Here is a 26,624-nt window from a genome sequence, read left to right on the forward strand (position 1 = left end):
TGGCGTACCTAACCGTGGGCGTGGCGTGAAGCAGCAAGGTAGGGTGGCCGGCACAGGCACATGTTGATATTGATACATTGTATCAGGGTTTTGGAACGTTCTAAATTCCAATCTCCCAGTAACAGCAGGAGCGGATCCCAGCACTGGGGAAGAAGAAGAGCGGACTATTTATTGTATTTATTTATGTATTTAAAGAGAAATTGCTGTGTGCCATGACTTGGGCTGACTTTGTTACAACAAATAATATTACCTGATCTGGGCACTGATGATCCAGGAATTTACACAATAGTCACCAATAATTCCTGAGGTCCCACTGCACATCTCAGAGCACAGTGCAGGGAGTGGTGGCGAAACCACAAGAAGCCCCCGCACCTCCCTGCAGTATTTCCAGTGATGACAGACTTTTGCCTTCATGGGACAACAGCTTCAGGTTGTAAGGAGCCGCACACCATCCATATACCAAAAAAAAAAAATTACTTTTGAAAAATTATTCTTTATTGCGTATATTAAAAAATAAATAATATAAAAAATACAATAACGGTAATGGACCACACTAGGGAAGCTGCTTGGAGTTCCAACACAAATTAACAATGTACATTCAAAGTAACTGACGCATCCTGTGACAACGCAGCGCAACGGGGGCAGCGTAAGCATTATTACAACGCATCCCCTGCCCCATTGTGAGTTGCTGGGAGGAGGGGGCGGAGTTCCAGCCGCGCATGTGCGGTCGGAAATGGCGGACACGACGCAAGCAACGCACAGGCATGTACTACAGAGGACAGATAATGAACCTCAATCCAATATTGTGGCCAGCATGCAGCCAGCGGGTAAAGAAAGGGTGAATCTAACACCCGAAAACTCCGCCCATATGACTGAAAACCGGTCCCGCCAAATTCAGGTGACAGGTTCCCTTTAAAGAGGATTGTCTGAACTTGCTATACTCGTAGCAAATCCTAAGCTTTGGGAAGTTTTGTGTTAGTTTTGCAGAAGTGGTGACGTGTTATACTTTTTCTCTGATTGTTCCACTCCTGATTTTGGTTTACAAATACTGAGGTAAAATACTAAATGTGGCCTAATTTAGGGGGTGCATGCTCCTTTAATGTGACTTTTTGTCCCTCTTTGCATCTTCCTGGTTTTCCCATCTGTTTCCAGGTGTGCAAACGCCATGGAAATTCCGACCCTACAGGACAGAAGTGTTTTTGTCAGCGCTGCCGGATTCTGCACTAGTGGTATGTATCTATTACCTTATTCTAATGTCATAACGTGCAGGTCCTGTCTGCCATAATCTATGCATTTGACAATGTCTGACTCTTCCTGCTAAATCTACTCAATCACAGATTTTAAATTATTGTCTCCAGGGAATACAATTGGGCAGTGAGGGGGTTAATTCTATTCACATCGAGATTATTGCATTGTAATTAGAATAACCATTTTATGCGGCTTTTGTTAATGTAGTTAGGACACAAAAGGGACCCCCGGAGTGTGGGGGACTTCTGCTAGGACAATGGATTTGCTAGCTGGGGACATCAGACATGCTGTCTCCTAGTGACACGTAGCTCAGATATTGTGCTTAGATATCATAATAAAGTCTATAATTTTAAAGGGATTTTTTAGAAATATGCATCAATGTCCTATCCAATGTGTCGTTGGTTGGGGTCCATCCCTGCGACCCATACGGAACAGCAGTAAGAAGTGGCCACTGCTTTTGCTGGAGTGTTGCCGCGGACTCCTGGCCCCTTCATTCTGCAGCATAGACCATGACCAATCAGACATTGATCATCCACCCTAAAAACTCCGTCAGGGGAAATTATCATTCAGCCCACAGTTATCTTAAGTGAATTGGTACAATACAATTATGCCATTAAGGGGGTTGTCCAGGATTGGAAAAAAAACATGGCTGCCTTATTCTAAAAACAGTGCCATCCTTGTCTACAGGTAGAGTCTGGTATTGCAGCTCAGCTCCATTATAGTGAACGGTACACAGATGCAATACCACATACAACCTGTAGACAGGGGTGGTGCTGTTGTTTATGCCAGAATGTAGCCATGTTTTCCTAATTCTGGACAATCCCCTTTTACTTACAACTTTTGGGAAATCACTTTTTCTAATAGGTGATACATGTAGCCCAGTGATTATATAATGTCTGAGACACAATCACTGAAACAGTAAAGGTTAATGATTAACTGCAGATATGATGTCAGACAATGCATACCTAGGGGTTCATTTACATCAGGGGTGGGGAACTTTTTTCTGTAAAAGACTGGTTGGATATTTATACTACCAGTCACGGCTGTATAAAATTTATAAACTTGAATCTTATCCTTCTATATTTGATCAAAGAATTAACCTACCCCTAATGTGATGGTGGAGCTGCTTCTTTATGGTGCAGTTGTGATGTTGGGTGGTATTGATGATGTGGCTACTTGTAACTGCTTTTCCAAGTTTGTATCAATCTGCAGCGCAGGCGACTCTGTGAGTTTTGTATAGAACTTGCAGCAGTACGTTTTTATGAATATTACAGATGAATATTACTCTGCCGGCCTCTTCACAGTGAGACATTTATCACTGCTCACGTTACATTTCTAGAACTGTAGCAGTGGGAAGACTGCGGTATACATCACATAATAGACACCAGGGCTGGAGCATATACATCACACAGGAGATGCTGGTGTATGTACATCACATAGGAGACCCTGGGGCCGCAGCATATACATCGCATAGGAGACACTGGTTCCGCAGCATATACATCGCATAGGAGACGCTGGAGCCGCAGCATATACATCGCATAGGAGACGCTGGAGCCGCAGCATATACATCGCATAGGAGACGCTGGTTCTGCAGCATATACATCGCATAGGAGACGCTGGGGCCGCAGCATATACATCGCATAGGAGACGCTGGGGCCGCAGCATATGCATCGCATAGGAGACAGTAGGGCTTGAGTACATTCATCACTTAGGAGGCACTGGGGCTGCTGCTGTCTTCATCTGTGGGTCAGGTACGCATCACGTGCCAACTCTGCCTACAAGTACATCCAGATGCTGGCAATGGCCAGCGTCGGGACGTAATCCTTCATTGCATGCGCCGAAGCGTTGTCCTGTTTGGACAATTCTCTGTGAGCTAAATCTACGCGCAGCACAAATTTCTCTCCAATTCAGATACATTGTACCTGAACTGTTACAAGCAATCATTCCACACTGGTTAGATTCCATGAGATTGGTAACACTGTCTACTATTGGATCCATCGCAATGTAATGTAAGCAGGATCAATGGCCCCTTACACACCCTGAAAATCGGCAAAAAAGTATTTGTGGGAATGCTGTTCCCAATTATCCTAAAAGTTCTCTATAGACTAAAGGCGGCCAAACTGGGCGATATTGGCAGGATCGGGGCACTCTATGCCGTACAATAGATAGCTGTCAGCTGTTTCCGTTTTTTGGTCTGAACCCTGTATGTATGGCGACTTGGGAGAGATGGATGGCTGCCAGATGAGCTGCAGTATGTGCAAATATGTGACCTGTTGCCTGGCTTCTTCATTAACATCAGCATGGCCAGAGATAAGCGTTTGCCAAATACACCTGATGCCACTTATCTTGGGGGATAAAAAAAGAGGATTAACCATTCACAAGCCATTCATGAGGGGGTGGTGGCCTGGTATTATAAGGCTCGTATAGGGCGCCAGTCACACAGATATGTGTGGTGCACTATTGGTCACGCCAGTACTATTGAATAGATGTTCTCTATGTTTGAAGTTTTTGCTTCCAAGTTGTGAATGGAGCTGTCCCTATAGAAGGTCTATGCCGGACCTCCAATTGTCCATGTGTCCAGCGCACACTGGAGGCTTTATCTGTCCATTGTAAGACTTTTCCCTTTATCAGTGGCCACTTTAGGCTCCCTATGGAGACCTTACTTTGACCCGATGCCAAGATGTCTGGTCCTCAGTGAAAGAACAAAGACCCCCCCCCCCCCCTACCTGTGATCAAAGCCTCAACTGTACTTTGGTCCTTGACTGGCATCCAGCACATCACCTTTGGCAGGTATGTGTGTAATGCCATCCTACTGCGCCAACCACTAATGGCAGCCATGAGCAATAGATATTAGCAACCATTGTGTTAGTCTTTATTGTTGTACTTGAACTTATGAAACAGAGTGATCAGGCTGAACAAGTTTCCACCGAGATAGAGGAGCCTGAGGGCGTATGCTGCCAGGCATGGAATTGTGGCAGCCGCATTTATAACTAGTTCATGGGGAAAGACTTCACTTTTCAAAAAAGTTGTAAAATGGGGGAAAGGAATGCGATTCAGAGATTGTTGTTGCGTGTGATACTAGTTGTCTTTTATCTAATCTCGTGCAGGCAAAGCATGCTGACGGAGCAAATACAGATGATACATTGACCTTACATGAAATATTAACTCAAAGCAATAAATTGAGCATTATATTTCAGTAATCAGCAGCAATAAACTGATCCCTGGCTGTAAATCTGTCCTTAATATACACTTAAGACCTTAGTAGGTACTCCGCATCTACAGAGGCTTAGATTAAAATGTTGCTTAAAGAGATGGACGAGGCCTTTTCCAATGACCTGTGAGGGTGCTGTGACTTATCGGGATTCTCTCAAGAGTTCAAGAGAGAAAGTCATGACATATACAGCATATCACAGAAGTGAGTACACCCCTGACATTTTTGTAAATATTTTATTCTCTCTTTTCATCGGACAACCCAACAGTTCTCACCCTGTGATACAATGTATCAGTGTACGGCTTGTATAACAGGGTAAATATGGTGCCTCTAAATAACCCAACACACAGTCATTAATGTCTAAACCACTGGCAACAAAAGTGAGTACACCCCTAAGTGAAAATGGTCAAATTAAGCATTTCCCCTCCCCGATGTCATGTGACTTGTTAGGGTTGCAAGGTCTCAGGTGTGAATGGGGAGCAGAAGTGTTACATTTGGTGTTATTGCTCTTATACTGGTCACTGAAGATGAACACAACTCCTCCTCGGGGGAAACAGCGCCCTGAGGATCTGAAAAAAAGAATTGTTGCTCTATATAAAGATGGCCGAGATTATAAGAAGAAGAAGATTACCAACACCATGACTAGGAGCTGCAGCACGGCGACAAAGATCATACAATGGTGTAATAAGAACCAGCCTCACCATGGACGACCACAGAAGGTGAGTGCACGTGCTCAGCGTCATATCAAGAGGTCGTCTTGTCATAATAGATGTACCAGTGTTGCCAGCATTGCTACAGAGGTTACGGGGGGGGGGTGTCCATCTGTCAGTGCTCAGACCATACACATTGCTGCAGAGGTTACAGGGGTGGTGTCCATCTGTCAGTGATCAGACCATACACATTGCTGCAGAGGTTACAGGGGTGGTGTCCATCTGTCAGTGGTCAGACCATACACATTGCTGCAGAGGTTACAGGGGTGGTGTCCATCTGTCAGTGATCAGACCATACACATTGCTGCAGAGGTTACAGGGGGGGTTCCGCCTGTCAGTGTTCAGACCATACACATTGATGCAAAGCTTACAGGCATGGGGGGGTCCGCCCATTAGTGCTCAGACCATACACGTTGCTGCAGCATTTGCAGTGGTGGGTTCCGCCTGTCAGTGCTCAGACCATACGCATTGCTGCAGAGGTTACAGGGGTGGGGGGTCCGCCTGTCAGTGCTCAGACCATACACATTGCTGCAGCATTTGCAGTGGTGGTGGGTTCCACCTGTCAGTGTTCAGACCATACACATTGATGCAAAGCTTACAGGCATGGGGGGGTCCGCCCATTAGTGCTCAGACCATACACGTTGCTGCAGCATTTGCAGTGGTGGGTTCCGCCTGTCAGTGCTCAGACCATACGCATTGCTGCAGAGGTTACAGGGGTGGGGGGTCCGCCTGTCAGTGCTCAGACCATACACATTGCTGCAGCATTTGCAGTGGTGGTGGGTTCCACCTGTCAGTGTTCAGACCATACACATTGATGCAAAGCTTACAGGGGGTGTCCATCTGTCAGTGCTCAGACCATACACATTGCTGCAGAGGTTACAGGGGTGGGGGTTCCGCCCGTTAGTGCTCAGACCATACACATTGCTGCAGAGGTTACAGGGGTGGGGGTTCCGCCCGTTAGTGCTCAGACCATACACATTGCTGCAGCATTTGCAGTGGTGGTGGTGAGTTCCGCCTGTCAGTGTTCAGACCATACACATTGATGCAAAGCTTACAGGCATGGGGGGAGCCGGGGGTCCGCCTGTTAGTGCTCAGACCACACACTGCATCACATTGGTCTGCATGGCTGTAGTCCTAGAAGGCAGCCTCTTCTAAAGATGATGCACAAGACAGCTGCAAACAACGTGCTGAAAACAAGCAGACTATGGACATGTGTTACTGGAACTGCATCCTGTGGTCTGATGAGACCTAGATAAAAAAAATTTGTTAGTGTTAATGATGTCAAGCGTGTGTGGTGGTAACCACGTGAGTACAAAGACAAGTGTGTCCTGCCTACAGTCAGGCCTGGTGGTGGAAGTATCATGGTTTGGGGCTGCATGAGTGCTGTTGGCCTCGGAAGGCTACAGTTCGTAGAGGGAACCATGAATGCCAACATGTTCTGTGACATTCTGAAGCAATGCATTGTCCCCTCTCTTTGGAAACTGGGCCGCAGGGCAGTATTCCAACATAACAACCCTACACACATCTAAGTCCACTGCCTTTCTAACCAAAACTTAGAGTAAAGGTGCTGGACCAGCCAATCATGTCTCCAGATCTAAACCCTATTGAGCATCTGTGGGACATCCTCAAATGGAAAGTGGAGCGCTGCAAGGTCTCTAGCATCCACCAGCTCCATGATGTCGTCATGGAGGAGGATTCCAGTGGCCACCGGTGATGCTCTTAGTGACCGCCATGCGTAAGAGAGTTAAGGCAGAAAATAATAGTGGCCATACAAAATATTGTCACTTTGAGCACAATTTGACCATTTTCACTTAGGGGTGTACTCACTTTTGTTGCCAGCAGTTTACACATTAATGGCTGTGTGAGTTATTTAGAGGGCACCAAATTAACACTTACACAAGCCGTGCGAGGGGTGTACTCACTTTTGTGATATACTGCAAATGTCTGATAAATAAGGACTCTACCTCGAGACCTGCACGTATCTCCAGAATAGAGGCCCCTGATCCCCCCTGGAATTTTTGGCATCCAATCACAAGTAAGTGGAGGGGTGACGGCACATGCGCCTGCTCTGTCCATTGATGACTATAGGAGTTCTGACTACAGCCGAGCAGTGAGTGGAGATAACCAGTGAATATGCCGCACTGGTGTTGGGACGCCACCTGGACCGAGGGATCAGGGGACCCCCATTTTGAGGATAAATGAGGGTAACACATCTGGGACCTGCTTCTATCAGACATTAAGGCATATTCTCCTTATGGATATGCTATAAATGTCTCTCATGAGACCACTCCTTTTAATTTCCAGAGTTGTCTGTTACAATCAATGGATGGCAATTAACTTGACAGTAGAGAAAAAAAAAAAAAATAAGACAGATAAATGAAATCTCCACTAGGATTGTGAGCAGGGCGGGAGCCCAGTGTCAAGATCAATGCAACCCGGGGGTAAACATCCGGGGGTTCATGAATTTTTTTATTTGAAGGAGAGAAATCGAGAGTAATACTTCCCTAAAACCAGTTCTAAAACTTATAAACTGTGCTCCTGTATCCTGCCATAGAATGCACAGTTAGGTCCAGAACTATTTGGGCAGTGACACAAGTTTTCCTCTCTGTTTTCCTAAGGAGTACGTCCCTCCGATAAGCTCCGAACCATTTCCATGACGTCACGTTTAGTCGTTTTCACTTTTCTTTCATTCTTCCTTTTTATTCCATGTAATTGAATATTCCGTCTTGTTTTGTGTAATCTTTGTATATTTTTATAAACGCTTCCTATCTTTCTGGATTGTGTAATTGCCTTGGTGCATGGAGGTAACAGAGTTGCGTATCCCTGACAAACTGGTGGCAGCGGTGGGATCTGCATGACCCGGTTGAGTATCCTTGACATGACAGAAGCCGCCAGATGAATCCTGTGTGTAGAAGGCGAAACTTCCTGCCCGAAATCGAGCAAATGCAGCGACGCTGATTGGACAACGCTTCACAAAACAGATGGACAAAGACCCAAAAGATCCCGAGAAAGCAAAGAAGGGTAATATTGTGCAATGGTGGGGTCGATCACCAGATCTCTGCTCCATCGAGCCGCATTTCACAGGCTGAAGACAAAAACTTATTTCATGAGTTTTTTTTTTTTTTAATTCTGTGGAAGCATGGATGAAAAGCAATGTCTGACTTTCATTTGTTAATTTTCATAGATTTTTTTATTTATTTATTACTTTTGTCAGATTCAAGTTATTTCTGTGACCATTGTGGGTTTTTCTGTCATTAAACGAGGGGGACCAACAATTCTGATTATAATACCACTATACTTGACATAATGCTGCTCTAACATTAGCACTAAACACATAATGTCGGAGGTCTGACTACACTGAGAGGTCAACAAGTCTGTACCATGGACATGGCAGGATGACTTATTGGCACCCAGACACTGGTCACATGCCCAGAGGCATCTATTCCATCATGTCTAGCTGATCCAGACCTTGAGAAAACTGTGAAAACATCCTGTTTATAAAGAAGTGAATGTGATACTGGGTGAAACATTGTATCTTCTGTTCTGTGTGTTCTCAGCAGAATTACAAGAAACTCTCTTAAAGAGATATTCCCATTTTATTACGTGATGTCGTATCTCTATGCTATGGAATCACTTAGTGTGTGGTTCAGTGCTATGTCCCCTTCTACATTTTCCTGCACTGTGAAGGGCCCAGCCATACTTTGCATGGATCTACTGAAGTAAATGGACCTGCACCGCGGGTGACGGTGCTGCTGCTCTATAAGGACAAACATTGGAGGGGACACAGATCCGCAGCCCCTTCATTTTCATGATTGCAAAGTTCCCAGAGGTCAGACCTCCACTGATCATGAAGTGATTAAAAAAGATTAGGATACCCCTTTACCAATATTCAATAGGGCATATTTATTAAACTTCATGTGTGAATTGTAGCGTAATTTGCACAAAAAAGCTTTCATGACTTGCATCATATTTAGACCCTTTTTTATTACTTGTCTGACTAAGGGGCCTGAACTCACAGAAAAGGGATATGCACACTATAGGCAGGATTCACTATAAATATGCCCACGATGTGAAAGATTCACTATAAATATGCCCCCTATGGACAGGATTCACTATAAATATGCCCACTATGGGCAGGATTCACTATAAATATGTCCACGATGTGAAAGATTCACTATAAATATGCTCACTGTGTGCTGCATTCACCATAAATATGCACCCTATGGGCAAGATTAAAAATAAATGGCAGGATTCAATATACACATATATACCCCCTATGGGCAGGATTCACTATAAATATGCCCACTATGGGTAAAATTCACTATAAATATGCCCCTTATGGGCAGGATTCACTATAAATATGCCCCCTATGGGCAGGATTCACTATAAATATGCCCCCTATGGGCCAGATTCACTATAATTATGCCCCCTATGGGCCGGATTCACTATAATTATGCCCACTATAGGTAGGATTTACTATAAATATACCCCCTATGGGCAGGATTCACCATAAATATGCCCCCTATGGGCTGGATTCACTATAATTATGCCCACTATAGGTAGGATTTACTATAAATATGGCCCTATGGGCAGGATTCATCATAAATATGCCCCCTATGGGCAGGATTCATTATAATTATGCCCCTTTGGGCAGGATTCTCCATAAATATGGCCTCTATGGGTCACAGGTGCCATTTATAATCCCGGTGTCTTCCTTTGGGCTCTTTCTGCCATAAGGCCCAGGTGTGACTGCTACGTCTGCATCCCCAAAACTTGCACTACTATAGGGGGTGTGACTATACATAGAGGCCAGTACACCCCCATTTCAGGCAGCTGTCTGCTATTTTACACTAATATATAATAAAATGTATACCGAAAAATACATTCAGAGATCAGAATAACTTTTCTTGTTGAGGATCGGTTCAGATTAGTAAACTTACCGGCTACGTTACTTAAAGTGAACCTGAGGTTGCATTAAAGTAAATATTTACAGAATTGCTTCCTTAGCGTTTACCTTATATGTTTTTATTACAGGAATTGCTACATTTTGCAGCATGGACTCCACCTCTTATTCAACGCTATTTTTTTTTGTTTGTTTCTGCCGTTGATCAAAGGTCTCCGGATAACTCTGCACAAAAGGAATATGGACTTGCTCTCGATGTTTCCAACCTGTACTGAACACGACCTCGTTGGGCTGAGCGGGGCAAAGGTTCATGGATCTGCGGATAAAGCTGTGCACAACCTACAGTGACCGCACGACGATCCTTACTGGTTGGAAATCGGCAGTGGGTTGGATCAGATGGGATGATTCTCGGCCAAGCCACGACTCGCTTCAGATTCTGTCATCGCGGGTGTTTGTCCAGGATCTTGGGACTTTCAGATTTCTCTCGGTGAGTACAGGTGTAAGGTAAGCGGATAATTAAACAGTAACTCTGTTTATGAATATCATTTTACTATTTAACTCTATACATAATGTAAATAACTTTTGACATTATAAACAATCAATAAACAGTAGTAGCACTCTTACAAGTATCCTAAGAAAGCTTCAGGTGGTGGGAGTGTATCTGCAAACTTGGTAAACTAATCAATTACCATCACTGGATTATCAGGGCTGTGCACCCGCACTAGCTATAACAATGCAATAAAAATCAGTAAATCATCACTAATGAACTGTTGAAAGACCTAGCAACCTGACCATATAAACTTTGTTTATGGCAGCGCAATGCTGTGTCTCTGGACAAAGTGTATATCAGTATGTATGACCAGTAGTAAAAGTAAAATAATGTACTGACATACATCAGCGAGAGGTCAATGAATGATAAGATCCTTACCTATGAGGCACGGTAACAGGATCTGGGAATGTTTAGCTTGCAAAAAAGAAGGCTGAGAGGAGACTTAATAGCTGTCTACAAATATCTCAAGGGCTGTCACATTGTAGAAGGATCATCTTTATTCTCATTTGCACAAGGAAAGACTAGAAACAATGGGATGAAACTGAATGGGAGGAGACATAGATTAGATATTAGAAAAAACTTTTTGATAGTGAAAGTGATCAATGAGTGGAACAGGTGGCAACGAGAGGTGGTGAGTTCTCCTTCCATGGAAGTTTTCAAACAGAGGCTGGACAGACATCTGTCTGGGATGATTTAGTGAATCCTGCTTTGAGCAGGAGGTTGGACACGATGACCCCGGAGGTCCCTTCCAACTCTACCATTCTATGATTCTATACCGGCAGCACATACAGTTCAGATAAACCGTGATTCAAAGGAGTAGCATTTCACATCTGAGGGGGTAGTAGTCCGTGAAAATAGAAATCTGGTTAGTTCAGTCCAGCCAGTCACATCTCTCCTATTCAGATCAGAATAGTTCACATTATTCCCTAGCTATTTTATGTACAGGATGGATTATATTTTTTAAAACATGAGGGACCGTAATGGGGACCAGGTTCACCCCAACCTACGCCAATTCATATGTAGGCAATTGGTTGGAGTCTTATCATATAACCTAGGGTGTAACTTGGTCCTCTGATAATGCTTCATCGACTGTTATTTTTATTAAGTCACTAGATGCATGACTAAATTAGGTCAGTGACAACTTTGAAATCTCACTCAGACCTATAGTAATACACAAAATATTATTTTGTATTTACTGTTTCATTTTTTTAAACCTCAATATACACTGCACAATAAAATAAAGGGAACACAAACATCCCACATTCTAGATATGAGTTAATTAAATATTCCAGTTGCAAATCTTTGTTCATTACATAGTGGAATGCGTTGATAACAACAAAACATAAAATGATCAATGTAAATCAAAATTAATATCCCATGGAGGTCTGGATTTGGAATGATACTCAAAATCAAAATAGAAAATCAAATTGTAGACTAATCCAACTTCCGTCGCTAAGACAAGGAAATATTTTCAATAGTGTAAATGCTCTCACTCCTAGAGGCACAGTAGCATGAGGCGATGTCTATAACCCACAGAAGTTGCTCAGGTAGTGCAGCTCATTCAAGATGGCACATCAACGTGAGCTGTTACAAGAAGGGTTGCAGTGTCTGTCAGCACAGTGTCCATAGCATGGAGCAGATACCAGAAGACAAGACAGGACACTAGGCGACCTGGAGGGGGCCGTAGGAGGGCAACAACCCAGCAGCAGGACCACAACCTCTTCCTTTGTTCAATGATGAACAGGAAGGGTAGTGCTAGAGCTCTGCAAAATGACCTCCAGCAGGCCACTCCGAGTGTGGTATGAGGGCCCAACATCCACAAGTGGGTGTTGTACATACAGGCCAACACCCTGCAGGGCGATTGGCATTTGCCAGAGAAGACCAAGATTGGCAGATTCGACATTGGCGCCCTGTGCTCTTCATGGATGAGAGCAGGTTCATACTGAGCACATGTGACAGACGTGACAGAGTCTTCAGACACCATGAGAACGTTCTGCTGCCTGCAACATCCTCCAGCATAACTGGTGCCCTCACTGCGATTAGGTACCTGGATGAGATCCTCAGACCCATTTTGAGACCATATGCTGGTGCTTTGGGCCCTGGGTTCCTTCTGATGCAGGACAATGCCAGACCTCATGTGGCTGGAGTGTGTCAGCAGTTCCTGCAGAATGAAGGCATTGAAGCTATGGACTGGCCTGCAGGTTCCCCAGACCTGAATCCAATCGAGCACATCTGGCACATCATGTCTCGCTCCATCCACCAACGCTGCGTTGCACCACTGACTGTCCAGTAGTTGACTGATGCTTTAATCCAGGTCTCGGAGGAGATCCCTCAGTAGAACATCTGTCGCCTCATCAGAACCACGCCCAGGCATTGTAGGGAGGTCATACAGGCACGTGGAGGCCACACACACAGCTGAGCATTTCCTTTTCTTGAGGCATTTCCACTGAAGTTGGATCAGCCTGTAATTTGATTTTCCACTTTGATTTTGAGTATCATTCCACATTCAGACCTCCATAGGATATTAATTGTGATTTACGTTGATAATTTTTATGTTTTATTGTTCTCAGCGCATTCCTCTATGTAACGAATAAAGACTTGCGCCTGGAATAGTTTGTTCGGTGATATCTAGGATGTGGGATTTTAGTGTTTCCTTTATTTTTTTGAGCAGTGTATATGTAGATAGGAAATTTAAAAATAAAACCTATTCTAAACCAACAGCAATAGTAATGTACATTTGGCAAGTTGCCACCTTCCCATTTGGTTGTTAAACATTAATAAAAGTCAGTTTACGATAGCTGGAAGATTATGATAAGGACGTTACCAGAGCAGAAAGGATACAATTCAGAATTAATGCAAAGGAAAAGTTAGGACATAAGTACTTTATATATGGACGCAATCAAATTGCAGTATAAATCGGACCAAGAAAGAAGTGTAGTGCAAAGAATGTCTGTCGCCTCTCCCCACCCGTGACGGCTACATAGAAATATATGCTCCCTATATGACGTATACAGGTGCTTCTCACTAAATTAGAATATCATCAAAAAGTTAATTTATTTTAGTTCTTCAATGCAAAAAGTGAAACTCGTATATTATATAGTCATTACAGAGTGATCTATTTCATGTATTTATTTCTGTTAATGTTGATGATTATAGCTTACAGCCAATGAAAACCCAAAAGTCATTATCTAAGTAAATTAGAATAATTAAGAAAAAACACCTACAAAGGCTTCATAAGCTTTCTAAAAGGTCCCTTAGTCTGTTTCAGTAGCTCTACAATCATGGGGAAGACTGCTGACCTGACCATGTCCAGAAGGCGTCACTGACACACTGCATAAGGAGGGGAAGCCACAAAAGGTCATTACTAAAGAAGCCGACTGTTCAGAGTGCGGTATCCAAGCATATTAATGGAAAGTGGAGTGGAAGGAAAAAGTGTGGTAGAAAAAGGTGCACAAGCAACCGGGATAACCGCAGCCTGGAAAGGATTAAGAAAAGGCCATTGGAAAATTTGGGGAGATCCACAAGGAGCGGACTGCTGCTGGAGTCATTGCTTCACCACACACAGACTTATCCAGGACATGGGCTACAAGTGTCACATTCCTTGTGTCAACGCCAGAAGCGTCTTACCTGGGCCAAGGAGAAAAACAACTGGACTGTTGTCAGTGGTCCAAGGTGTTATTTTCAGATGAAAGTAAATTTTGCATTTCATTTGGAAACCAAGCTGCTGGAGGTCTAGTGTGAAGTCTCCACAATCAGTGATGGTTTGGGGAGCCATGTCATCTGCTGGTGTAGGTCCACTGTGTTTTATCAAGACCAAAGTAAGCGCAGCCGTCTACCAGGACATTTTAGAGCACTTCATGCTCCCCTCTGCCGACAAGCTTTCTGGAGATGGAAATGTCCTTCTCCAGCAGGACTTGGCCCCTGTCCACACTGCCAAAAGTACCAATACCTGGTTTACAAACAACAGTATCACTGTGCTTGATTGGCAGCAAACTCACCTGACCTTAACCCCATAGAGAGTCTATGGAGTATTGTCAAGAGGAAGATGAGACACCAGACCCAACAATGCAGACGAGCTGATGGCTGCTATCAAAGCAACCTGGGCTTCCATAACCCCTCAGCAGCGCCACAGGCTGATCGCCTCCATGCCACGCCGCATTGATGCAGTAATTGATGTAAAAGGAGCCCGACCAAGTATTGAGTGCATTTACTGAATATACATTTCAGTAGGACGACATTTCAGATTTTACAATCATTTTTCAAACTGGTGTTATAAAGTTTTCTAATTTACTGAGATAATGACTTTTGGATTTTCATTGGCTGTAAGCCATAATCATCAACATTAACAGAAATAAACACATGAAATAGATCACTCTGTGTGTAATGACTTTATATAATATATGAGATTCACTTTTTGTATTGAAGAACTGAAATAAATGAACTTTTTGATGATATTCTACTTTAATGAGAAGCACCTGTATATATCGTCATGGTTCAAAGTGTTGATACTCTTGAAATTGTTCCAGAAAATTATTGCATTTACACGTTAGGTTGTACACATGTTTATTTCCTTTGTGTGTCTTGGAACAACACAAAAAAAACAGAGGCAAAAAGGCAGATTGGACATAATTTCACATAAAACCCCCAAAATGGGCAGGACAAAATTGTTGTCGGCTTTCCAAAATTGTGAGTAAGCAACTTTGTTTTAAGCATATAATGCTTGTTCACACTCACTTGTGGCAAGTACAGTGCCTTGCAAAAGTATTCGGTCCCCTGGAACTTTTCAACCTTTTCCCACATATCATGCTTCAAACATAAAGATACCAAATGTAAATGTGAATTTCAGTCTCTCGATGTACAGAACCGATAGAGACAGACCCCAAGCGACTTGTAATCGCAGCAAAAGGTGGCGCAACAAAGTATTAAGTTACAGGGGCCGAATAATATTGCACGCCCCACTTTTCAGTTTTTGATTTTCAACAAAAATTTAAAATAACCAATAAATTTCGTTCAACTTCACAATTGTGTTCCACTTGTTGTTGATTCTTCACCAAAAACTTACATTTGGCATCTTTATGTTTGAATCATGATATGTGGGAAAAGGTTGAAAAGTTCCAGGGGGCCAAACACTTTCGCAAGGCACACTAACAAGTGTGGGCAATAAAAAAAAAAAAAAAAACACCTGAAACCAGATAAAAGGGGGAGACTTTGACTCAATCTTTGAATTGTGTGTCTGTGTGTGCCACCGTAAGCATGGGTAACAGAAAGAGTAGAATAGAACCAAAAGAGAGGACTTGAGAACCAAAATTGTTGAACAATATTGACAATCTCAAGGGTACATGTCCATCTCCAGAGAGCTTGATGTTCCTTTGTCCTTGGTGCACAACATAATCAAGACGTTTACAACCCATGACACTGTAGCTAATCTCCCTGGATGTGGATGGCAGAGAAAAATTGATTAAAACTGGCAACGTAGAATAGTCTGGATGGTGAATAAGCAGCCTCAATCAACTTCCAAAGAAATTCAAGCTGTGCTGCAGGCTCAGAGTGCATTAGTGTCAGCGAAAAAGCTAGACTGTAGGTTGCCAAAATGTACGTGAGTAAGTCAAAATTCTTCTGGGAAAAATCATCTTGTGGACAGCTGAGACTAAGATAGAGCTGTGTGGTAAAGCACATCATTCTACTGTCTTCCAAAAACAGAAAGAGGGGTTACAAAGAAAAGAACACAGTACCTACAGTCGAATATGGTGGAGGTTCAAAGATTTTTGGGGGTTGTTCTCTACTGGGTGCCTTGACTGTGTGCAAGGCATCATGAAATCTGGAGATTACTAATAGATTTTGGGTCGCAATGTAGTGCCCTTTGTCAGAAAGCTGGGTTTGTGTCCTAAGTTGTGGGTCTGCAAGCAAGACAATGACCTCCAACAACAAGCACCCAAGAATTGATGGAAACAGAAATGCTGGAACGTTCTGAATTGGCCAGCAATGAGTCAGGATCGAAAGCCCATTGAACACCTGTGGAGAGATCTTAAAATTGCTATTAGGAGAAGGCGCCTTCAAATATGAGAGACCAGGAGCAGTCAGCAAAAGAAGAGCGCTCCAGAATTGCAGTTGAGAGGTGTAAGAAGCTTGTTGATGGCTATAGAAAGCGATTGATTGAAGTTATTTATTCCAAAGGGTGTGCAAACAAATATTAACCCCTTTCTGACATCGGGCATAATAGTACGCCGATGTCGGACTCTGTCCCTTTTATGTGGGCTCCAGCGCTGAGCCCACATCTGTTACGGCACATGTCAGCTGTTTTAAACAGCTGACATGTGCCTCCAACAGCCGCGGGTGTTAACTAGTTAAATGCCGCTGTCAAACTCTGACAGCGGCATTTAACACGTGCTTCCAGCAAGCGAGCCAGAAATCCCACCCAACCCGATGGGTTGGCATGACAACTAGAGGTCTCCAGCAGACCTCTATGGTTGTTACTGCCAGATTGCTATGAGCAAGTGAGCCATTCTGCTACATACAGGCGATCTTATCATCACCTGTATGTAGCAGTGCCGATCGGGTTATGGCAGCTTCTAGTCTTCCATGGAGACTATTGAAGCATGCCAAAAGTAAAAAAAAAAATGATTTTAAAAATAATAATCTTTATTTATATAGCGCCAACATATTCCACAGCGCATTACAGTTTAACAGTTTCAAATAATGTTACAATCCATTTTTGGATTTGTGGCAGCTCTGGTTCTACACTGTTTTAAAAGTAGCTTTTTTCCTTTCAGGGCCATCTGGGGTTAATGGCAGTTCCCCAACCGCCCCCCCCCTGCTGGCAATCAGGTGTAACTGCAGTGTTGCTGGGTCAGCTGATGTGGTGGTGACCACTCCCACCATCCTTTAAATGGTCACATTGTGCATCAGCTGACTGTTGATGATAGCGTTTCTCTACGGAGACCAGCCTTGCAGGAACAGCTCTCTGGTGTCAGCCACTTCTGGTGTTTGGAGTCCTGTTGCTGTCCTATTTTCGGTGTGGATCTTGGCAGAGGTGTCTGGAAGCTAAGTGCTGTGCTTCCTCCTTATCCCTTTTGTGTTCATCACTATCCCCTGTGTGGTACCATCTTCAGTGGTGAGGCTAGCTCTCCTTGCCAGCCAGTGCACTAGCCATGGCAGTGTGAGATGACAACTAGGGACGGGGTTCCTGATGGCGGTGGGGGGAAGGACCCACATAGGGCGTTAGGGGAGTGCAGGGACAGGCTCAAGATTCAACTGGAGGTGTCCCTTCCTTCATTTCCTTATTGATACGGCCTTTCTAACCCCTTTTCCATCCCATTGTGTCGTTTTTGTGCCGTCTGCTATCGATTACCCCCCCCCGAGGTCGCTATATATATATCGTGACAAATAAAATATCAACATTTAAATCGCCCCCCTTTCAACCCATTCAAAATAAAAGAATAAAAAAATAAAACTTACACATATTTGGTATCACCGTGTTCAGAATCACCTGATCTATCAAGATAAAAAAAGAATTAACCCGATCGCTAAATGGCGTAACGAGAAAATAAAAGTCAAAACGCCAGAATTACATTTTTTTTTTTTTTGTCGTCACAGCATTGCATTAAAATGCAATAAAAGGTAAAATATCATATCTGCACCAAAATGGTATAATTAAAAACGTCAGCTCGGGGCAAAAAATATGCCCTAACACAAACCGAAATCATGAAAAATGGAGACGCTATGGGTATCGGAATTTTTTATTTTAACAAACTTTGACATTATTGTTCACCACTTTGATAAATAAGAACCTATACATGTTTGGTGTCTATGAACTCGAAATGACCTGGAGAATCATAATGGCAGCTCAGTTTTAGCATTTAGTAAACATAGTAAAAAAGCAGAAGCAAAAGACAACTGTGAAATTGCACTTTTGTTGGCAATTTTACCGCATTTGGATTTTTTTTTCCTGTTTTCCAGTACATGATATGTTAAAACCAATGGTGTCGTTCAAAAAGTAAAACTCGTCCAGCAAAAAAAAAAAGCTCTCACATGGCCATATTGACCAAAAAATAAAAAAAGTTATGTCTCTGGGAAGAAGGGGAGCAAAAAATGAAAATGCAAAACCAAATATGCCTCTGGTCGTTAAGGTGTTAAGCTGAGTCTGCCAACTGAGTTGTCCAGCCCATTTTTGGAGTCTTGTGTGAAATTATGTCCAATTTACCTTTTTTTTTTTTCCTCTGTTGTTTTTTTTTTTTTTTCTGTTGTTCCAAGACAAACAAATCAAATAAACATATGTGTAACAAAACATGTGTAATTGTAGTAATTTTCTGGGAAAAATACTTCATTTTATGGAACAATTTCAAGAGTTCAAACACTTTAGACCATGATAAGACCAGGAGCAATATTAGGGGGCCAGGTCTGGAGGACCAGCCTGACTGGTTCCTGATTTTTAAACCCTTAAATATAGTCTATTGCCGTGTCATATGATTACATAAAATTGGTAATTTACTGTAAACTTTATTGCCTTAGGTCCCCCGTAGCATCTGATACCTCAATGGACTCTAGCGACTACCAGCCTAGGGTGGTTATCATTGGCGCCGGCTTTGCAGGACTTGGTGCTGCCACCACCTTGGTGAAACATGGTGTGAAGAATATCGTCATCCTGGAAGCCTTAGGTCGGGCAGGGGGAAGAGTATGGACACACAAACCTTTCGGAACTGCTGCACTGGAGTTGGGTGCCACCTGGGTCCATGGCCAGAAAGACAATCCACTCTACAAAATGGCGAAGGAAGGAGGACTACTGGCCGATGATGGGTTCAATATGGTGTCTTGCCAGCCAGTCTCTGTAACCCCACAGGATTATTTCTTTAATGAACAAGGAAAGCTGCTGCCTCCAACTGAGGTGGAAGAGGTAACTTGTTTTTTTGGAAGGTTAATGTCTCAAATCAACCAGAAAGACTATAAAACCGAATGTGAATCGTGGTCAGTGGGGGAATATCTTGATCGTGAATTCTCCTTGTCCAATCTTTCAAAGGCCAAGAGTCTGGAAGGAGTTTATGAGTGGTGTAAGCGAGCAGAATGTGTGGACGAAGCTTGTAACTCCATGTATGAGTTCTCGTTGAGTCAGCTCGGTTTGTATACCGCTCTTGAGGGACCATTTTTCAACTCCTTGGGCAGTAAGGGTTACCAGGCTCTTCTGGATGGCCTACTAGACCAGCTGCCATCTAATTCTCTCCGTTGCCATAAACCAGTTCAGTGTGTCCAATGGGAAGGATCCTCATCTTCCATTTCGAAGGTATCGAAACATGCGGTCAATGTGCTTTGTGAAGATGGTGAGAAGTTTCCAGCAGATCATGTCATTGTCACCATTTCTCTTGGATGCATGAAGGAACGGGCTGCCACTTTATTTGATCCTCCACTACCAAAGGGAAAAATGGAGGCCATCCAGCGATTAGGATTCGGCACAGTGGCCAAGATCTTCTTGGAGTTCAAAAAGCCTTTCTGGCCAGATGACTGTGCTGGGATACAGCTGGTATGGGAGGAAGGCCCGGAGAGTCCAGAGGGATATTCTGATGGGTGCAAACGACAATCATGGCGTTCGGAGTGGTTCAAGAAGATTGGGGGCTTTGACTGTGTTCCAATGCATAGAAGCACCCTCTGTGGATGGATCACAGGATTGGCTGCGGAGCATATGGAGACCCTCCCTGAAAGTGAAGTGGGGGAGGTCTGCGTCCGGTAAGAAACCAGTTCTATATATAAACGTTATGGTTAAAAGAATAGCAAAAAACCATCAGAACTTTCACTGTGGGGGGGAAAAGGTAATGGTCCATAAAACACATGGACAGGTTCATTTCGCCAAATTGGAAGCCTTTCCTTCTGATCATGGGGGTGGCTATCAACGGTGGTCAAAAAGATCGAAATCGACATTTATGAATGCGCCAACTGGGCATGTTCATATCCTGTATCAGCTCATATCTATGGGAAACTTGAAGGGTATGAATACATTTGCATACATTCTGTGATTGCTCCATTACCTCTAAGAGGAAACCTGAAACAAATGTGCAAGTAGGAGATTTTGAATCAAGGCGATCATTTAGTGTATACAGCTCCTATGCAGCGCTAGGTGTCTCCATTGCAGTCATGGGTTCCCCTCTTCTCTTTTTTTTTAACCTACAGACAGTAGAAAATGAGGCAGATGTAAGGAATTAATAAACGCCTGTAGCATCAGACAACAAAGAGTGTTCCTGGAGAGTCTCCAACGGAAACACATAGGTCCGCATAGGAGCTGCATACACAAAACAGTAGGAGGTTTCTGGCAGAGAATATTTGCCAAACTTCCTAATTTTCTATTTTGACTGTATTGGAGCAATTACAAAATGGTTCGTTCTTTCATACGTCATCCCAATTTTTATACTAATACTTAGTATATGATCATTTTTATTTATTTATTTTTCTTTTTCAAACTGATTTTACGATCTACTTTGTGCTTATTCTCTGCCCAGTGCTTTTAGCTAAATTACGGTATTGTTTTGTGTCAATTGTGTTACAATTTCAAAGGGAACGTGTCATGAGAATACGAGCCATTGTTAAAATCAAGGTTTTGTGTTATGTTTTTTTGGGGGGGGAGAATTTTTTGTTTTCATGTCATAATCTTAATAAACTGAGTAATGTTACAGTTTTCACACTGGCCACTGTGGCTTTTTTTTTTAGTCTCTTAAGCTGCAATTACACTGACAGATAATCGTGATGGAGTATTCTTAAGAACTGTCATTTCCCGATAGTGTTGCTGTGTAAACAGGCGCCGATCACCCGATGAACAAAAAAAAAGCTCATCATGGCGTTCAATAACCTTTTGTGTAGCCCAAAAGATCATGTGTTCTCGGCGGTGCATCGTCCTGTGTAATCTGTGAAATACGGCAACCTGTGAGCACTAAATGACCCGTGAACAGATCGCTCGGTGCGCATCATTTACTGGGGTCTGTGTAAACAGTGTAAACAGACCATTACACGACTGCCATAGATAGTCTTACCGATCGGCGGTCATTTAGTCCTGCCATCAGTCCATTTAGTCAGCCCCTTGCTTAGGCCGGGATCACACATGCGAGAAACACGTCCGTGTCTCGCATGTGAAACCCAAGCTCTGGCGCCGGCACTGTAGAGTGGAGCGTGCGGCCGCATAGCAACACATGAGGGGAAAATCACAATAGGTGATATCACAGCTCACCTCCTCCTCCTGTATAATGACTGATAACACCTCTATATACAGTAGATAACACAGGATCCACCATTCACAATACGTTATGTCACAGCTCACCTCCTCCTCCTGTACAATGACTGATAACACCTCTATATACAGTAGATAACACAGGATCCACCATTCACAATAGGTGATGTCACAGCTCACCTCCTCCTCCTGTACAATGTCTAATAACACCTCTACATACAGTAGATAACACAGGATCCACCATTCACAATAGGTGATGTCACAGCTCACCTCCTCCTCCTGTACAATGACTGATAACACCTCTATATACAGTAGATAACACAGGATCCACCATTCACAATAGGTGATGTCACAGCTCACCTCCTCCTGTACAATGACTGATAACACCTCTATATACAGTACATAACACAGGATCCACCATTCACAATAGGTGATGTCACAGCTCACCTCCTCCTCCTGTACAATGACTGATAACACCTCTATATAAAGTAGGTAACATAGGATCCATCATTCACAATAGGTGATGTCACAGCTCACCTCCTCCTCCTGTACAATGACTGATAACACCTCTATATACAGCAGATAACACAGGATCCACCATTCACAATAGGTGATGTGACGACTGACCCCCTGCCATGTTGATGCTCTCACAGCCCCCCCCACACAACTTTGCACCTGCTCTATAGATGCTCCAATACTACAGATGGGTCAGTGTCTGTTCATTGCAGCTAATGTACATGTGTTATTTTGTGAAACAACAGGAAGTTAGAAACTAAAAAAAAAGCCCAAGTGTGAGAATTGCAAGATTTATATACTTTTTAAATACAGATTGTGATATAGAAAAAAAAACATTGGAAAAAAAAAAAATAATTTACATGAAAACTTGATTTAAATAAGAGGTAATTTTCTAATGACATGTTCCATTTTAAAGCCTACACATACATTTATAAAGTGCTTTTTCAGAATAAGTACATGAGGAATAACACTATTTTTGGCCATTCTATGATTGTTATCCTGCCCGGGTGCCTCTCTGCCGTTTCCATCCCTAATTTTCATCTGTTATGGAGACTAGCTGGTATGATGTCTCCCATACACAGCACACACCGACATGACAGATTGCTGCTCTCCTGTCTCTATGTAGCACTTGTCTAGAAGCAGCAGTATGAACACATTTTACAGCAGTACTGAGCAGTGTAACTGTGATTCCTGCAACGGGATGAGATAAACACTTATAAGAAAGCATCAGTAGGAAGACATTGTACAAGGGTTATGGGCAGTGTAGATATGAATCCTGCAATGTGAAAGATAAAGACTTCCTAGAAAGCATCAGCAGGAGGACATGGTACAGCAAGTACTGAGCAGTGTAACTGTGAATCCAACACTAACTAGAATACAGCAGATAATCTGATTCTCACTCTACTCTTCCTTCTTTCCTCTGAATTTATAAACTTCAATATGCTGCTGTAATCTGATCGAGCGATCATTTTATTAGGATGGATTTTAGCAGTATTTCAGAGTGAATGACAAGATCAGAAGTCAGAGGGAGGAAAAATGTCTGATAAGTGGAGAAAGTAGCATATTTTTCTGATTACATATATTACATAGTTTCTTATATTTGCCTGTACTATTCATTTATGCAAAGTTAATTGAACCGACAGTGCTCATTTAGTTAATTGTAGTTTCTTTGTGTATCTGCAATACTAACACGTCGCCTCTCCTCGAGTCTAAACACCTTTATTATCTAATCTGTAGTCAGATCCGGTGCTTTGGGCAATGAAATCATGTAGTAAAGTCGCGGGAGGTGCTCTAATCGCAGGTTCATTTGCAGTTGTCGAAATTCCATGATATATTGTGCAGCGAGAAAACGAAGGAAAGCAACAATAAAAAAAAAACATCCATGCACATCTGCCAAGAAATCAATTGCTTCATATTTGTATCCCGTCCTGAGAAAGCTGGGTGCCATGTAATATTGCTTCCACCCAGCTTTCCTATACTCAAGAATGGCAACTTGGCCCTTCTATGCAGAGGTAAATGGGCTGCAGGAATAAAGGGTGGCCCAAACATAGGGATTTTTTTTACATAAAAAATGTAAAAAAAAAAAGTTTTACTCACTTTACTAACTTTGTTCTTACACTTCTCGGCCCAGTTCCGATACAGAGTGTCTACTGGTTGGACAATCCCTTTAAGCTACTCTATATGTCTGGCCTATAGATAAGGGTCCAAGCAGTGTGCCCACTTAAAGGTATCCTTATGCTCTATTAGAAACCCCATTTAAAGAGCAATTAAATATATGCATATAATCCACACCTAGTATTATAAAAGTCTCTAGGACATGGTGACATGATTATGGGAGAATTTTTTTAGACTTTTGTCAATCATCTCATTGAAAATAAAACTTGGTTGGACCCGCCCCTTTAAGAGTTTACATGCTTTAAGAGCTATTTCTGGACTATGGAACAACGAGGACCTCTCCGCATTTCCCGGACCCTAGAAGTGATTCCTGCCTTTCCCCTGGTTTATCTCGCCTTTCTATTAAGCACTTAGCTGGAAGCCGCAGGTTTTATCACGTATCCAGCGCTTTCCGCACCGCGATTATTCTAAATGTTTCCAGCCGCTATCTGGGGAACGTCGGGAGAGGGAATCTCTGCAATCAGACTATTAATAGCCCCACTTCCATTGTGATAGCTGCTCTCCCCAGTAAGCAGTTCACAGAATTTCCAGTTTGGCACTTGCTGCATCATTAAGGCTCTTGCCATACTTATTTTACATTGTATGCATCATTCTGTGAACTTTTGCAATTAATTAATTTCTTTCTTTTTTTTCCCACAGACTACTGAAGAAATTTACAGGCTGGCCAGTGACTGAACTACAAGGTGTGCTGCGCTCCACGTGGCACAGTAACCCTTATATACGGGGGTCTTACACTAATGTCCCTGTAGGAGTAGATGCTGTGAAGGAACAGATGGCCCTTGCTGAGCCACTGCCATCCACGTATCATAGGAAGACCCTACTGGTATGCAATGATATATTCATAATTCTAAGCTACATCATCCCTAGAAATCTGCTCCATGTGTTAAAGGATAATACTGTTATAATTCTGCCCCCAATGTACATAAATACTACTATAATACTACCCCTGTGTAGAAGTACAAGCATATAACTACTATAATACCGCCCCCTATGTACAAGAATATAACTACTATAATACTGCCCCTATGTACAAGAATATAATTACTATAATACCGCCCCTATGTACAAGAATATAACTACTATAATACTGTTCCTATGTACAAGAATATAACTACTATAATACTGCTCCTATGTACAAGAATATAACTACTATAATACTGCCCTTATGTACAAGAATATAACTACTATAATACTGCCCCTATGTACAAGAATATAACTACTATAATACTGCCCCTATATACAAGAATATAACTACTATAATACTGCCCCTATGTACAAGAATATAACTACTATAATACCGCCCCTATGTACAAGAATATAACTACTATAATACTGCACCTATGTACAAGAATATAACTACTATAATACCGCCCCTATGTACAAGAATATAACTACTATAATACTGCCCCTATGTACAAGAATATAACTACTATAATACCGCCCCTATGTACAAGAATATAACTACTATAATACTGCTCCTATGTACAAGAATATAACTACTATAATACCGCCCCTATGTACAAGAATATAACTACTATAATACTGCTCCTATGTACAAGAATATAACTACTATAATACTGCCCCCTATGTACAAGAATATAACTACTATAATACTGCCCCCTATGTACAAGAATATAACTACTATAATACCGCCCCCTATGTACAAGAATATAACTACTATAATACTGCCCCTGTGTACAGGAATATAACTACTATAATACTGCCCCTATGTACAAGAATATAACTACTATAATACTATGCATATATAGAAAGGAATTCAATATATTGATGATTATCATTACTATTGATTGGTGTTTTATTTGAATGCAGCCTTTGCAGGTTCTTTTCGCCGGAGAAGCTACTCATCCCAACTTCTACACGACTACACACGGTGCCTATATGACTGGAGTACGGGAGGCAGAAAGGCTCATAAAGCTTTATGAGTGTAAAGTGAACCCGCGCCTCTAATGCCGCCATCATCGACCATGTTTACAACAGAACCGGTTGTGGCATCGGTGCGTCCGTGGCTACATGTGTCTCCATTGACCTCAGATTCTGCACAGTGACACGTTCTCAGATCCTCCTGTATAAAACTTGTCACCAATTTTTGCCTAATTCAGGGGTCTTGTTTCTTGGTTCTGTGGTTCTCCAGCTTTTGTAAATCTACAGCTCTAATAACTCTGCAACTGTCAAGAATATGCTGGGAGTTGTTGTTGTTTGAGCCCACAAAGTCCATTATCACTTTGTATGTGGCCCCTTTTTAGGTCATTAAGTATTGCACAGCAAATAAACATGAGGAGGAAGCAGAATTGCACAGAATCTGTTATCGGGCCACTGGTGCTACACGGACGAGCAGAACATTGATGCCTATGGAAGTAAATTGGAGTCTGACTCGGCAAATGTGAATTCTGATAAACTTTACAAAACGTCCAAAACTTGATGGGGATGATGTGAATACTGATTATTAATCGAGTATTGCACTGATTCTCACTGAATAAATATCTATTATTTTATGATTTAAATTATATTAAATTCCTAAAATTTGAATAAAGATTTTAAAAATATTCCTTTAAAAAAAATAATGAACTTTATTTTATACATGTGGTTCC

At 42.4% G+C, this 26,624-nt stretch overlaps 1 protein-coding gene across 4 annotated transcripts; it reads left to right on the plus strand.

Annotated features, from left to right (window-relative positions):
- The first annotated feature begins 6 nt into the window (after window positions 1-6).
- On the plus strand, window positions 7-26,624 carry LOC138644444 (peroxisomal N(1)-acetyl-spermine/spermidine oxidase-like). 4 transcript variants are annotated; one of them, XM_069732821.1, is made up of 6 exons: window positions 7-38; window positions 1,153-1,229; window positions 10,284-10,576; window positions 19,131-20,336; window positions 24,655-24,838; window positions 25,846-26,624. In XM_069732821.1, exons 3-6 carry the CDS (start codon window positions 10,383-10,385, stop codon window positions 25,981-25,983), a joined length of 1,722 nt encoding a protein of 573 aa, XP_069588922.1. In that variant the 5' UTR covers window positions 7-38; window positions 1,153-1,229; window positions 10,284-10,382; the 3' UTR covers window positions 25,984-26,624. The 4 variants fall into 4 exon arrangements, with proteins under 4 accessions (XP_069588922.1, XP_069588924.1, XP_069588925.1 ...); XM_069732823.1 differs by having other exon boundaries at window positions 15-38; window positions 10,284-10,559; window positions 25,846-26,621; XM_069732822.1 differs by lacking the exons at window positions 7-38; window positions 1,153-1,229 and adding an exon at window positions 4,648-4,663.

The sequence above is a fragment of the Ranitomeya imitator genome, chromosome 7 (assembly GCF_032444005.1).
Source record: "Ranitomeya imitator isolate aRanImi1 chromosome 7, aRanImi1.pri, whole genome shotgun sequence".
NCBI classification, from domain to species: domain Eukaryota; kingdom Metazoa; phylum Chordata; class Amphibia; order Anura; family Dendrobatidae; genus Ranitomeya; species Ranitomeya imitator.